The sequence below is a fragment of the Phaenicophaeus curvirostris genome, chromosome 13, assembly GCF_032191515.1.
Source record: "Phaenicophaeus curvirostris isolate KB17595 chromosome 13, BPBGC_Pcur_1.0, whole genome shotgun sequence".
NCBI lineage: Eukaryota > Metazoa > Chordata > Aves > Cuculiformes > Cuculidae > Phaenicophaeus > Phaenicophaeus curvirostris.
In genome coordinates this window covers 14,627,378-14,642,746 of record NC_091404.1, presented here as the reverse complement: position 1 = coordinate 14,642,746, position 15,369 = coordinate 14,627,378, and the positions used below count along the sequence as shown (strand labels likewise).

The following is a 15,369-nucleotide window of genomic DNA, read 5'->3' as shown; positions in this document are numbered from 1 at the left end:
GATACAAGCTCCCAGAACAGATTAAGTAATTCTCTAACTTAAAGCCACACCCAGACGTACAGACCAAGAGAAAAACACAGTTAATATTCAACTATTTCTCTTGATATTTAAAAGCCTCCATGCTGATCCACCTGTAGCGTCACAGACAGGTTTAAAGAAAAACCTTCAACTCTGCTTCCCAGCTTGATGTTCACAGAATTAGATGTGAAACTGCTCCCTCTGCAAAGGATATAGCAAGATATTCCCTGTTAAGTCTGATTATTTTCCCTCTTGAATCATGGTGCGAGGGGCAGTACCTTGAACGCTTGCAAAGTACAGGAACAGAACACACCTAACAAGATGGATGTTTAGAAAGGCTAGGAAGTCATGTCAAATGCATGATAATTTCAGTAAGAAAAAAAAAAAAATCAGAAATGAATGCTGGTTTCCCGTCATTTTCTGAACAGTGTAATTCTGCTATTTCAATTTTAATTCCTCCTGCTAATGAAAGGAGTCCATAAATGAGATAACACTAACAGACAAAACAAGGCTGTTTTTCTATGAAAAACAAATACTCTCTTTTCATATAAATGCATTTTATAAAGAATTGAATAAAATTTCAGGTTCAATATGATTTGTGGTATGTGAAGTAATTCATAGTTAAATTTTATAACCTTTTAAAAACTATTTACCGAATTAACTAACCTCATACACTGACGTAAACCTTCCAGATGTAAAAAACATCACAATATATTGTGATATCTACCTTGGATTATACCATTCTGCCTTAAAATAGTTTTAATTACCCTTCTAAAGCAAAGTCAGATCATATTAGTAAACAAAGTGAAAGAATACCTTTATTAGTCATTTTCAGTCTGTTTCGTTAGGTGTAGAATCTTTTTTTCAGTGCTTATTTTACTTACCAGTGTTGGTGAATTCTGATCAGGCCAAAAAGATTCTGGGATCGGCCAATGCCCAACAGGAACACCAGTTTTAGGGTTAGGCCGTACATAAATGAGTTTATGACAACTATGCCACGGTTGAGAAGCAAATGAATTGATGGGCCTGGACGAATCAACAAGTCCATCTAAAATAAAAGAAGAGGAAAAAAAAAAGAAAAAGAAAATAAAAAAGCTGCACATAGTTGTGTCCCGGCAAAAATTCTGCATTAGCAAGCAATAGCATTTCATTACAGTTGTTTCAGAGACATAATAGATGTTTTACATCAGTGGCTGGTAAGATAATACATCAAAAAGTAGAACAGCATCATCTGAAAAACAATAACGTGTACCCTCTGCTCCTGTGCCATAGCCTTCAGACAATGAGTGCTGCGAGGCAAGCTCACACATTACAGAACAGGTTTTTTCTTAAGCTTGGTGCTTTGACATGGATTCAAAAGGCAACAGGAAGCCTACTGTTATTAGTACTGCAATCAATTATCAGAATTAAAACATCCAGAAAATTGAGCACTGAAACTACTTTGGAGATGTTTAAGTGTGCAAATACACTGGTCCTGGATTTAACTTTTTTAAAAGTAAGTTTGCACAACACTACAATTCAAACTTTACTACTTCCTGCAAACATGCACTTCTCTCAGTCCTCCAGAAAGAGGTGAGAAAGGAGTGACAGGAGAGCTGGCAAGCAGGTAGATCTCCACAAGACCACATGCAAACGCATGGCAGCATTTAACTTACAAAAGATCAAGCTAACTCTTGAAAAAATATAACAAAGACTAAACAAAAAAATAAAACTACACAAAAAAGAACAGTCCATCCATCACAATTTGGAGCACTCAGAGATAGTGGCTCTTGCCAAAGCACATAAGCCTGACAGTTAAATTGCTTTTTTAGAATGCAATGACCATTTGATGCATCTTGTATACTATGGTGAAAAGCTGGTAGGAGGGACATCAGACACTCTGGGACATTTGCACGCACACAAAACGTTTCTTCTCCAGCATGGGGGGGAAGAACAAAACAAAACAGTTACCATACCTTCTCCAACAGGAGCTGGATCTGGTCCTGACTTTTCGAAGTTAATAACAACTCCACTTTGGACTTTTTGAACTAGAGATTCCAAACACTGATTCAACATTCTTTGGGTCCGAACGCAGTAAGAACGACCTATGCAAGAGAAATCACACCGGGAAAATACAAAAGCAAGTTTTGAGTAATCTTAATTAAAGAAGATGTTTTATTGCATCAGTCACATTGCTAAGATCTGGGGTTCTATCCAAACAGCAACACACTCTGTACAAGTTCATGTAAAAGGCAAACCACTTTTCAAATGCAATACAAGCAAGGGGGATGAACCCACCAACCAGCTGAGCTTTTACTCATTGGTAAAAGAGGACTTTAGGACTAAATCAGGCTGGTCCAAGTTCATAAACATCCTTAAGAACACCTGGTTTCACAAGTCTATGCAACCTACCTGCTTTTGTCAACCCAAACCTTACCAACTTTATACCTATAAAATCCCAAACTTCCCCCTCCCACACATTGTCTTCAAGCACCAATTCAAAAAAATTCTGATGAACACCTCAAGGAACAGGCTCCAGAATTAATTCTTTTAAGATTAAATTTAGCTTATTAGCCCTGCAGCAGAATTAACATCTCAATAATACCTGTCCCACTCAATTCAAGATTTAAATAATATATCTCATGACTGAGCAAAGCCAACTTCTGGAAGGACAATCTAAGAAATTTTCCAGTCCCTTCTACTGGTGCATTAAGAAAATTCTCCTGCATCTAGAAGATCTAAAACAGGAATATCGTTTTATTTTAAGTTTCTCTTCTGCTACTACTAACCAAGCTCAAAAAACAACACCCAGATTCACATGGACACAGAGTAATTCAGATGGAAAAAACAGTAAGAGAAGTTGAAGCAGAGAAAAAGAAATAGTTTAAGGCAAATACCAAACGTGAATCAAAGCAAAGTAACACCCAATTACCTCCTGTAACTTCGCACATCTGTGTGATAGCAGATTCATCAGTAGGCACACTCCCAAGCTGCTCTGGTTCAGCAGATGCAGCTCCTGGCAAACGCAGCACTAGAGCAAACAGCCTTTGATCCCAACGAAATGGTTCTTTGGTTAGCTCACTTCCAGGCAAGGGAGAATTCAAAGGAAGATGAAGCTGGTAAAGAAAGATTTAAGAATATTTTCAAGTACTTGACAAATCAACACTCAAATTTACTCATTACTCTGTAAAGGACCCCATTTCTCTCCTATCCCACTAATTTATCTGAAGTTAATAGTCTGAAAACCCACACGACCTGTGAATCCAGGGGCTGGGCTATGACAGCATCGCTAGCTTCTTTTCAGTATTATAAGAAGGCTGATGAAGCAGAAGTACCATTAGCAGGAAAAAACAATTAATATTAACTTCAGCATAGTGCCAACTTGCAAGACTGTAACTTGAAAGAACTTAATGCATGTTTACCTCCTCTTGAACTCCAGCCGTGTTTGTCAGTTTGTTTCCATCTGTGATGGTAATCAAAATAGATGGTTCCAAGAAGAATGGATTCCTTCCCTAGAGACAAAAGCACAGGAATGCTAAGAGCAACCTTAACACTCAATTATAGGCTTATATATGGTGGGATAGATACTATGATTGGAATGTTGGGATTGAAGGATACAGACTCTTCAGGAAGGAGAGGCAGGGGAGATGCCCAACCTGTACACTGAGCTCTCCTACAAGCTCTCTGTCCCTCACACCCTGCAGCGTAACTCCCCCTGCTTGGCCAGCTTGCAGCCTCCTTCCCAACCAACCTTTCCTCTTCCAAACCTTTCTCTGCTCACTTCCAGCCCACTTTCCTCACTGTGAGCTCCCAAGCAACCCTCCTCTGCTCTGCTCCTTTGCTGGCTTTAAAGAATCCTGCCCTTCTCCAATCACACGGATCTGCTGGAGTGAGTCCAGAGAAGACCACAAAGATGATCTGAGAACTGGAGCACCTCCCATACGAGGACAGGCTGAGAGAGCTAGGCTTGTTTAGCCTGGAGAAAAGACTCCTGGGAGACCTTAGAGCAGCCTCCAGTACTGAAAGGGGGTCTACAGTAAAGCTGGGGAGGGGGTCTTTAGCAGAGAGCACAGGGATAAGGATGAGGGGGAACAGTTTTGAGCTGAAAAAAGGGAGATTGAGATGAGATCTTAGGAAGAAACGTTTATACTGTGAGGGTGGTGAGGCCCCAGCACAGGTTGCCCAGAGAAGTAGTGGCTGCCCCATCCCTGGAGGTGTCCAAGGGCAGGTTGGATGGGGCTTGGAGCAGCCTGGTCTGTGGGAGGTCTCCCTGCCCACGGCAGGGGTGTTGGAACCCGATGGGCTTTAAAGTCCCTTCTGACTCAAACCATTCTATGATTCTATGATTTTTGTCATTGTAAAAGGAATGGCAAGATGAGTGCTCTTTCAAAATAATCCTGTAATTTTCTTTCAACAGTTGTGGAGCTGTTCAGAACAATGCCAGAGCTGCTGCTCTGTGCACTCATACACACTTGCTAAAGATTTAGGATGACTTTCTCTTTCCTCTAGTAACAGTACAAAACTCCTCTAGCTCACACAAGTAGAAAATAAGACAGACAGCTCAGAACTTCATGACAACAGCAGAGGAAAAAAAAGTCCATTCAAATGGACTCTTCAAGTGTGAGAGAGGGAAGTCAAGACATGAACTACAGAGAACATAAAAGAGCAAAGCAGATTTGCTGCCTTCCATCGTACATACTCCTAGACAGCAACTGTGTATCTACAGTCAGAGTCATTTGTATTACTGCTTTCTTTGCAGTTCAACAAGGAAAAAGAGTGCTAGTATATTCCAGGGTATGTTCAGTTGATGTAATAAAAAGGAGGAAAAAAAAGTTCAGCTCAAATTTTAACACACACAGCTATCCAATATTTAAAAACAAGATCAACAGCAAAACCAAATGAGAACCACCAAATTCCCTCCACCATTATAATTTAAAAAAAACACAGAAAAATAAAAGACAGAAGATTTGTTACCTGTCCATAGTTGTCTATTCCAGACACTAATCTATTGAGATTTAACAAGTCAAACGATGACCTGAGTGCCTGACCAAGGGTTGTTAGTCCTGAAGCCTGAAGGTTTTTCAGTTCATTCATAAACGTTGCGTGGTTTTCCTTCCATCCAGCCTATTACATAAAACAAAGAAGGTTTTAAATTATTTTTGCAACAAACTGCAATTACATGTTGTCTTTTATCTGACTTCCAACCAAGTATTAGATGATATTCCTGATTACGGATATGCTGCATTATTTACATGCTACACACACCTAATCTATGTATATACTACTTGGTGTGAAACATAGTTAAGCCTACAATGGAAGTCTCGCAAAACACAGGCACCATCAAGCATTTGAAGAAATTTGCAAATACCCAGCTCTTGCCCATGAAACCTGCTGTAGAGGCAATAGAAGTATTTGGATTAAGCATCTGACTATTTTATTAGAAGAAACTGTCAGATTTGGAAATCAGAAATGCAGCTGCCAAAGTAACAGCAACAATAAAACAAAGATACAAGCAGCATAATATTGCTGTTTCTCCAGACACAGACCCATCCCCCTCACATCCTTTCTTTCCTCCTAGCTCCGATTTATGGAGGCAAGAATGAATTTGCAACATGTACTAATGCAGGAGGTACAAATCTAACAGTGGCAGTTAAAAAGAAGAAAGATAAATAAGTAACAGTAACTGCCCTCTTTTCTCCCCAATCACATCTTCCCCTTCCTACAATTCCCCTAAGCAGGACACAGCAAGCACATCAATTTAGCAGAAACCCCCTGCCTTCCTCCTGCCTTGGTATTCCGACTGCCAGTCCTCTAACTACTCTCTTCTGCTCCTACTTGTGAGCACAGAACTTTCTATGGAGCAGCTGCAAACACAACTTATAAGACAGAACCAAATCAATGCTACAGAGCTTCAGTATCACAGCCTGAAATTTCAGAGGTCATGAATAAAGCTGTTATTGAATGCTCCGCAGACTTTGTCAGCAAAGGACAGCAAAAAGAGATGAGGACTGACCAGTCCAACCAAGCCTTCTGGACCTAACAGATGCAGTGGTAATGCATATCAGCATCAGCTATGATTCACATTCCCTTCTCTTAAAAAGTGCTATGCTACACAGCTCAAAGTGACTCTGGAAACCATTAGCTCACAGGCAATTATGCAGGATTTAAGCTGCCTCACCTAAAACAAGCAAAGCTTGAAAACCCCAGATATTCACACAATTATCAGCCCTGCCATCACATCTTACTCCCCAAACCACTCTTGCAGTAAGGAAGCAGTTATATTCACCCAAGGTCACCATCAGCTGGGACTGGGGATGTTCCCATGTTCCAGCAGAAATCCTAGTTAGGCAGCTAAGGAGAGACTCATTTCAGACAGTCTGACTTTTGCTGGGGCAGCTACAAAAGGTTCTCTCCTCTCCAGTGCAGTGTGCTCAGCATCAACCACCTGCTGACTACACCAAGCTGTGCAAGAACCTGAAAGGTCAGGATGTTCCTGCACTGTTGAAACAGCTACATCCCACCACCTATCTCTCGTATGCCCTCTGGGCTCTGTAGATGGTCACAGACAAGCTTACAGTCACAAACAAACACAAGAATGGAGTAGATGTTTCATATTTCTGCTGACCTCTCCTGCCTAAGCTAAGTGGCCTTCTTTTAGAATGAGTAATTAACATTAGGAATTTCAAAAAAAACCCAGGTTTTGGTCAAGTTTAGCTCCTTGAAACAGTTCTTCAAGCTTTAGATTGGTGCAAGGGAGACAGAGAGAAAACTGCAATGCGTTGTCAACCGCCCGCAGAACAGGCTGCCTTAACAGAGTACGCTGAGGGCACAAGGAGCAGCTCAGCACCACTGGTTTGCCTTCTTAGAAGGCTCGTTTTCGTCTCACAGCCTCCCGCAGGATCCTTAAAGATAAAGCTGAGCAGAGCTGTGCCTCTTAAATAAACAGAGTAATAGTGAAGAACTTCTCATTAAGAGAACAAGGGCAGCAAATGCAAGACTTCCTAATTCCAAACCCAGTGTACCACACTCTCTAGGTTATTGTCTAAGCAAGCTTCTTGAATCAAAACCACCAATATCAATGGCTAGAAAGTAGTCTTCTGTGAGATGGTTTTTCCCAGAAAGGCTCTAGTCAATCTATATAATTAAATATTTATTTCAGGACTCAAGCTCCAAAGAACTCTGTGTGTTCTCCTCTCCATATATATAGTAGAATAGTTCTTAGGGCAAGACAGAATAAGAGTCAAGAAAGTAACACAGAGCACATACATAATAAGCTCAACAATGCACTTTAAAGTGATTTAACGATAATCCTCCATAAATTCAAAATACTGCCATTAATGCCAATTGGAAAAAAAACAAAAACCACACTGCTTTTAAGTAGCACTGCTTCCACTTGCCAGCAGAAGCACTAATGACCAAAAAACCCCCATGAATCAAAACAGCCGACCCAAACCCGACAAACCTAAGAAGACCAAACACAAACTCATCCTACAAAAACTATTTGTCCTCTTCAGGTCAGTAATTATGAGGTCAGAAGTATCATTAATCATTTTATTTGTTTATGAACCAATTCTAACAGTGAGAGCAATTTACTGCATTCCCACTTAGTCATGTTTATGCTCAGAATTTATTAAAAGCAATCAGAGCAGCCTTTATCTTGCCACTATGTTACCAGCTTCTGCTTTGGTAATTTACATGAACAAATAATTTTAGCCTGAATGCATATCCCAAAAGACTTTCAGAGATTGCTGGAGAAAAAAACCAAAGCACTGTAAGCAAAAACCTCACCCCGTCTGCCTATGCCAGGGACAGGCAAAAAATGCGGTGTCATTTAGCCTTCTGTGTTGACAACTGCCAGCTTTGGATACCATCCTATGAAGCCCTGAAATCTGGAAGCAGTATCCCACCTTCCTTCCAGCTCCTGGCCTTGGCCTTTGCAAGCAAATCACGTGAAAAAAATAACATGCTTGGAATGTAACTTTTTTTTATGGTGACTTAATTTTCAGACAAATCCATACCCTGCTTTATTTCACATACTGCCAGAGAAGCATTTCAGCTGTTTCAAGAAGCAGAGAAGGTCAAAATGGCTTATTTTGGTAGTAAACAGGCCTAGATTATCTGGAATTCAGGCAAGAGTCTAGGTGAAAAATTCAGTGGAGAAGGTTCTTCTTACACCAACCAGAACTAGGGCCAACTGGACAACAACAGGAACAGAGGTGAGCAGCAAACCAAAATCTTGCTCAGAATTGCTAGCTGAAAAAGACCTTCAGGACCTAGAAACAACAGAAGATTTCCCTTGCAAGATGCAGCAAAGAGAATCTTATAAAAAGCTTTAGTGGAAAAAAAACCAAACCCACACTACCTTTTATCACTCAAAAAGGAGAAACTTCAAAGTACAACAAAGAACATTTACTAAGTTTTTAATACACATACGTGCTGCAGTCTCAGCTGCACTGGCCTAACTCTTGTATTTGCTGTTTTTATTGGTGTGGATTTTTTTTTTCTTACACCTCACAACATTTTCAGGCAGCACAGTTGCTTTCAATTATTTTTTAGCAGAACCAAAGGTTGGGCATTAAAGCACAAGAATTACAGGTCCAATTCAGTCTCTCCTGATTCCACCAGCTCCATGAAATCCAGGCAGCTGCTGCTTTTGAGGCTGCAAGTCCCCATCTTTAGTGTTTCTACAGGCAACGCCAAAGGACAGATCTGCAGAGTTTCTTGTTCACTGGATTGCTTTCAGATCTGATTCAAAAATTGTAACATTACTAAAAATAATCTTCCAAGTAAGACAACAATTTGCAATCTAGCATGCCAATCACAACTGCCTGTGTACCAAAAAGCACTCATATTTATCTAAACATACAGATTTTGAGTTCTGCTAATGTTCCCCTGGAACGAAGAATTGCATTTCAGATACTCCAACTTGTTTGAGGTATTTAAGTTTTTCAATAATTCAAGCGTCTATTAAATGTAGGAAAACGAGACTGGTTCAGGACAACACGCCTGTGGCACAGTAGGTTGTCAGTGACATTCATTTGGAAAAAATAAGGTGAGAAAAGAATCCAGCTGTTGAAATCCGAAACCACTCCTGCTACAGAATTTCCAAGTACTGGGCGAAGACAATGAAACAGCACAGCACTCTGCCTTCCAAATCATCATAATGGTTAATTTTTAAGTTACCTGTACACCGCTCAAACCTGTTCTTGTCTGTGTGAGAACAGAGCAGATGTTTCTTTTTGACCCTCTGTAGTGCCAGAAGCTACTTCTCAAACTCCAAAATATCTTCAACTCCTTGTAATCACCTGAACACAGCTCCCGCATTTCTCAGTGGGTTCCGCAGCAGCGAATATCCTCCTCTGTAACCTAGAGCGTCCCTGGCCCAACTACACCAACTTTAGAGTAGAAAGTCTAGTAAACACAGACCTTTATCTTGGTCACCCTGGTTTTGCTATGACAAAACTTAGCAGAGGAGGAGAGGAGATGTGGTTCTAGTACCACGCTGTCTCTCTTCCCCATGACGGACAGGGGTAATGCTGCTTGTCAGTACAGCACAGTCAATGCCTACACTACCCCCACAGTAGAGATATACTGGCTAGAAATAGCGCACAGAAGAAGGAAGGTACTGACTATGCTATAAACATTGTGTACATTTTTATTTAACATTTAGAAGTCCTAAAATAAGTCAACATCACACAACCTACATCACCTACTAATTTCATCCTCAGAAATGTTTGTCTGCACTGTGCAAATGGGGCAGAAAGAATAACTCTAACAAGCACTTCAGACGTTGACATCCCTCCAAATACCTCTGAATGCCATTTTTGAGACAACAGAGCTCTCAGGTTCTACCTGTACCTTGCTGGCAGAAAAACTCTTCTCCCATTTCTGTACCTGCTCCAGTTACTTTTAGGCAACACACCAGCCCCATCAGTACACAGTATCAAACAGTCCTTATTAAAAAAAAAAAAAAAAACAAAATAGGTTCTTTTTTGTTCTTGGCACAAGACAGCATCACAACACCCACCTCTGAGATGCAAGATTAGCATAGCTCCAGCACAGAATGATACTGGCACACAGGCCTGCAATACGCTTAGCATCAGGGCGGTGCTGAACATAATGAGCCAGCTTGGATTTGAGCTGTGCTGTCCTGGATTTGAAGGACTAGTGAGAGCAGGTGCAGGTACATCACCAGATCTTACTGGGCTGATGCAAAGCTGGGATGATGTGGGAAGAATAGGAAGGTTTGATGGGACCAAGCCAGTTGTGTGCAACTACTATTGCTGCGTTAGCCTCTCCAGCACACAACATATCATTTGTATTATTAGTTTTACGCCTCCGTCTTCCAGCCTCCGCTTGCTTTAGGTAAGGGTTTGAAACACAGACAGCTGCTTCCCCTGTCCTTAACTAAGTAAGATTCTAGGGCAAGGAGAGACAAGAAGACAAATACATCTTGGTTAGCAAGCTAGGGGAGCCTATCTTTAGCTCTTCTCATGGAAGTCTGGAGTGGGAGTAGAGTTTCAGGTTAAAACTCAGACAGACATCACCCTACTGCAAGCACAACAGAAACAAGTCCTGGTCACTCAAGCAGGTATGCACCGCAAGTTACTATGGGACCAGCCTAAAAAAAATCAGCTTCTCAGTTCTCTTCTGAGGAAAATTTCAAGGAAGAGTAAATTCACAGGTTTAAACTATTTCCTCAGTCAGCCCACAGAGCACTCAAGTACAGTGAAGAGTCCACAAGAGCATCACTTGGTCCTCCTTACATCAGACCCAGTGAGCAGCAGGTTACCCTCGTAAGGTTAAAGCACTGTGAACAGTAAGTGACTGGTTTCTTCCCATCGATTATTTCTGCAGGTTGTGTAGGACACTCAAACTGAAATCCAGTGGTCAAGAGCTTCTTCATATCCAGAGTGGAGGGTTTTTTTAAATTTTATTTTTTGAAAAAGACTTGCTCAAGCCCTAGTCAAATAAAAATAGCCACAGAAATTTAATACAGATAAAACGTCTCCAAGAGAACAGAGAAACATGAACTGCTTTAATACTTCTTTGGAAAAAATACATCTTTAGGAAAAAAAAAAAGACACCAGAGTAGATGATTCCTTTAATCCCACACAGCTGAGACATTTTGACACTGGATTTCTACCAGAAAGCTGTCGCCTTCCTTGTCCTCCATTGCCATCCACTCCCAGGCACCACAATTATTCTCTTTTCTCCAGCTCTGGGACATACTTCAATAACAAACACAGAGTCTTCTCCCCTCACCCATATTCTTTTCGCCTACACAACTGGAAACCTTGTATAACTGTTACTGCCAGGCAATTACACAGGGAAGAAGTATTTCTTTATGCTATCTCAAAAAAAAAAAAAAATCACACCTTTTCAGATGACTTCAACACTAAACAAGATACAGAAATTCTTCTTCATCAAGAAGAATTCAAGACATTTCTGTAAGATCAACTCCTATTAATCTTTAAGCACACCATCCATGAAAAACACTAGCAGAAAGCTCTTAAGCTCTAGTTACAAAAGGAGAACTGGGTCCTTCTGTTAATGTCGGCATTTATGGAGAAGCAGTGCCTTCACCTGCTAGAAACATCAAAGATGCTGATAGCTGAAATTATGCCGGGAATCAAGTGATAATAAAATGCCAAGGAAAAAAAAATCCCAAACCAGCCTACATTACTTTTTTTATTCATTATCTGCTGTTTCTGCTTTAATCCATCTCCAGATTTAGCTTTTTGGTCAACAATATTTCACCTGTTTTGACAGCTACACTCGACACACTTTTTGCTGTACAAGGATAAAAGGACTACACATGAAGAAAGAAAAGTAGAAACACCAAAGAGATCATGGTATCACCCTGCTCCAAAAAGCATTCTTATTCAAATACAAGAACATTATCCAGTTAAAAAGCACTCATTTCTGAGAAACACTCCGCAAGCTAGGGTATTCCAGTACAGAGCTGAACCAGAACAAGCCACATTTCACACAACAGCTTAATGGAGAGGAACACAGAGGTAATCATACAATTTGCAGCTCTAGTACAGTAAGCAAAACAAGAGGCCGCGTGCTTCTGTTCAGTAGCATAGCAGGCGTTTTAGAAACACCATTATAGGTGCACCTGAAACAAACACTGTAGGGAGGGCAACTGCTGAGACATGGGCATTTCAATTAAAAAAAAAAAATCTGCATTTACCCCTAATGGCCATTGCTCTTCCAGACTATCAAAAACACCTTCAATGTCAACCAGCTCCGTCCTTCTCCTGGCACCTTCCTAACCCCAGTGTGGCTGAGAAAGTCACGAGGAATAAAGGCAACAACTAAGAGGTTATAGAGTGTGTGCTATCAGCACAAGGGATTCTTCATGGCACAGTTTTGGGAATCACATCGAAAATACCTGCTGACAATCCTCTAGCTTTAGAGCCCAGAGCTGAGATGACATAGCATGATTCACCCTCATTTTGAAAATTGTTGCATTCTTCCCCTCTCCTCCTAAAAGCAAATCACAGAACTGCTGCAGCACACCAAAGTGCTACAGGTATTGCAAGTTTACTTTGAATCTCAAGAACGCAGCAAATCTGGAAGGGGTCAGCTAATCAACCAGTTTCCTCAATTTATGTCTGAAATGCTATCCAAGACACTGCTGGGAAAAAAACCAACATATAATTAGACTTTAGATCACAATTAAGTTCATGTACTCATTGAAGGAACACAAGCTGAGCAACCTCAAAGAACTAGTCTAGCAAATAATGTCGACTTCACCTTCAAGCCTGGTGCAGCAAAAAAAGAATTGGTAGCATCATTACACTCAGTGCTGTATTTTAGAAAAGAGAAAGTCATGGCTTTCCTCTAGAGTCAGCCAGTTCAAAAGTAACAACCTCAGCTTTAGCTCTTTTCATCAGGTGGAGGCCCTTGCTGCCTCACAGCACCCTGCAGACTTCATGTGCTGTCACACTGAGGACCTGGCGAGCCAAAGACAGTACCCATGTCAGTCACCGGAGCTTGCAGGCTGCTGCCCCGCAGCAGGAGGGCACCCACCGGGCCCCTGGCAGCAGCTAAAGACACAGTGTTCTGCCCTGACAGATGCAGAGTTTCCCACAAAGCTGTGTTCAACATTTGTGCCTCTTTTTTTTTTTCCTTTAACTAAAAACTTGCCAGCTCTACCGCTAACATGCTGTGAAGACCAATACTAATGCATTATTCTCACTGATAAGCAGAGCACAACAACACCAGCTTAACCACACTGTAGATCTTTGTTTTCAGTCAAATTAGTTGTTCAACAACATCCATCTTATGAAGACTTGCATTTTTTTTAAACTATTAAGAGGTTAAAAGCACTTCTGAAAACACAGCCAAGTCAACAATCATCTTCAGAAAGCACAATTAAGGAGTTCCAAAGTGGTGTTTCTGTAGCCTAGAATGATATTTAATGCATTTAGCACTGCTCTACCTAGAGAGTTTGCATAGGAGCCCAAGCAAAGAAACAGTAACTGGGTAAAATGTGAAATTGCCCTTTAGCTAGAAAATAATAAGAGGGGGGAGCTACTTAAAAGAAAAGAAGGCTCTTACCTGGTAAGAAGTAGTTCAGGTTTCAGAGATACTTGTAAATGCCAATCTTACACCAGAAGAAATTTTATATTTCCAGGACTCTGCAGAGTGACTGCAAGGTCAGCACAAGTCTATGGGCAAGCACAGATTCTGCTGCACACAATAGCAGAGTTGTATTGCAAGAATGTACTCTTTCCTTGGCGCCTTACTACAACCTTAACCCTGGAACACCTACTTAGAGCTGAGTTGGTTGCTACACAGCCATTTTCTGACTATTCTAAAATTAGCAAGAAAAATGCAAAACACAAGATTCCTTTAAATTACTACCTGCTATGCTTTTTGGGGGGTAGAAGCACCCAAGTCATACACTAAGTGGTAAACTGTAAGAATAAACTTTAAGAAGGAAGAAAAAATTCCAGGACTAAATCACAAAGAGTGAATCACTTAACATTCTACATTTAAAATTCAGAAGAGCAGCAACTGCTTTCTTCCACTGATTTTTTGTAGCCTGTTATTAAACAAAATCAGGGATACAGGCATTCAAGATACAGAAAGTGAAGAAGAGCATCACTAGAGACTGGAGACATCCAGAATCTTCTCAGAGGGCCCTTGGACTTGCACTGCTCTCCCCCTCCAGAAGTACTGATCTTCCAGAAGATGGGATAGAAATGACATTTCTCTATTTGATTCTGCAGTAGGAGACAGCACTAAGTTTTGTCTTTTCTTGTCACAAGCTCAGAACATCATTCATGCACTATTGCTGCAACTCATGTTCTTTCTGGCAAGCTTTCTTGGGTGAACATTGTAGAAGCGTCTGCAGCCTGAATTACCTTTTCCATTGCTATAGTGTGAGTTAAGTCAGCACTTGACACCGTATTAGTTTTCACAAAGTCTAAAAAGAATAAATGTCCATTTTCCAGATATCACAGAAGTATTTTGTGCATACTTTTAGCTGAACTGCAAAGCCAGGTTATAATGCCAAGGCTTTCTTCCACAAGCATCAACAAAAAAGAAAACTTTTTTTAGAAACACACACACGAAACTCAAACACTAACGGCACCAAAGGGGAGGAGACAGCCAATAAAGATTACACGTGGCAGGAACCACTGACTGCACAAAGCACCTTCCTTCTTGCAGATCTCACTACAAAAATACAGCTAGAGATCCAACTCAACTGTCCGATTACACATTTTGAGCTTCTATTTTTAAAATAAAAGCGACCTTTGCACTGAGGATGGGTTAAGCCTCTTAGAGCAAACATATCTACTTTTGTCTAGTTTATCCTGCAGTCTTAAGGGCTTACATCTTTGAACACATCCAAGATCAAATAAAGAACCAAATAAAATATGAAAAAATAAACTGCTACAGTGGCTACAAACAACAGATGTTGGTTTCCATTCAAGGCCTCTGGCATCACATCAACAGTACAAAGCAGTTACCCACTTCAGATGAAAATGCAAGCTTTTTGTTTGCCAATTCCTGTAGAAACAGAACTGGTTAAATTATTTTCATTAACCTGGCAACACAACTCTCCCTCCCTTCCTGTAAGGCAGGCAGCAGGTGAAAGCACAGCTTGAAAAATTTAACTAACTTCAAAAACTAATCATAAAAATGACAGCCAAGCAGAATTCAATCCATCATATCTATCAAAACATTGTTAATTTCTGAACCACCCTTCCATTATAAATCTATTCCTTCCAAAAATGTAATCACTTTCTTCCATGAACTAAAATTTTTTACAAAAGACTTCAACTTCTGAACGCACCTACTTCTTTTAGAAAAGTGAATCTCAGTGATTATTACTGGTTTGTTTGTTTTTTA

General features: G+C 40.5%; 1 protein-coding gene across 4 annotated transcripts in view; it reads right to left on the bottom strand.

Moving 5' to 3' along the window:
• Nucleotides 1–15,369, bottom strand: part of LOC138725975 (integrator complex subunit 6-like) — a 41,758-nt gene that overhangs the window by 17,830 nt on the left and 8,559 nt on the right. For all 4 annotated transcript variants that reach the window (XR_011338335.1, XR_011338336.1, XM_069867319.1 and 1 more), the window contains exons 3-7: nt 4,972–5,121; nt 3,420–3,509; nt 2,930–3,113; nt 1,974–2,102; nt 903–1,066 (exon numbers count right to left, since the gene is read on the bottom strand). Coding sequence is in view for 2 of the 4 variants with exons in the window: in XM_069867319.1 (XP_069723420.1) it covers nt 903–1,066; nt 1,974–2,102; nt 2,930–3,113; nt 3,420–3,509; nt 4,972–5,121 (717 nt within the window). In the remaining 2 variants the exon portion in view is untranslated. The remainder of the gene's footprint in view (nt 1–902; nt 1,067–1,973; nt 2,103–2,929; nt 3,114–3,419; nt 3,510–4,971; nt 5,122–15,369) is intronic.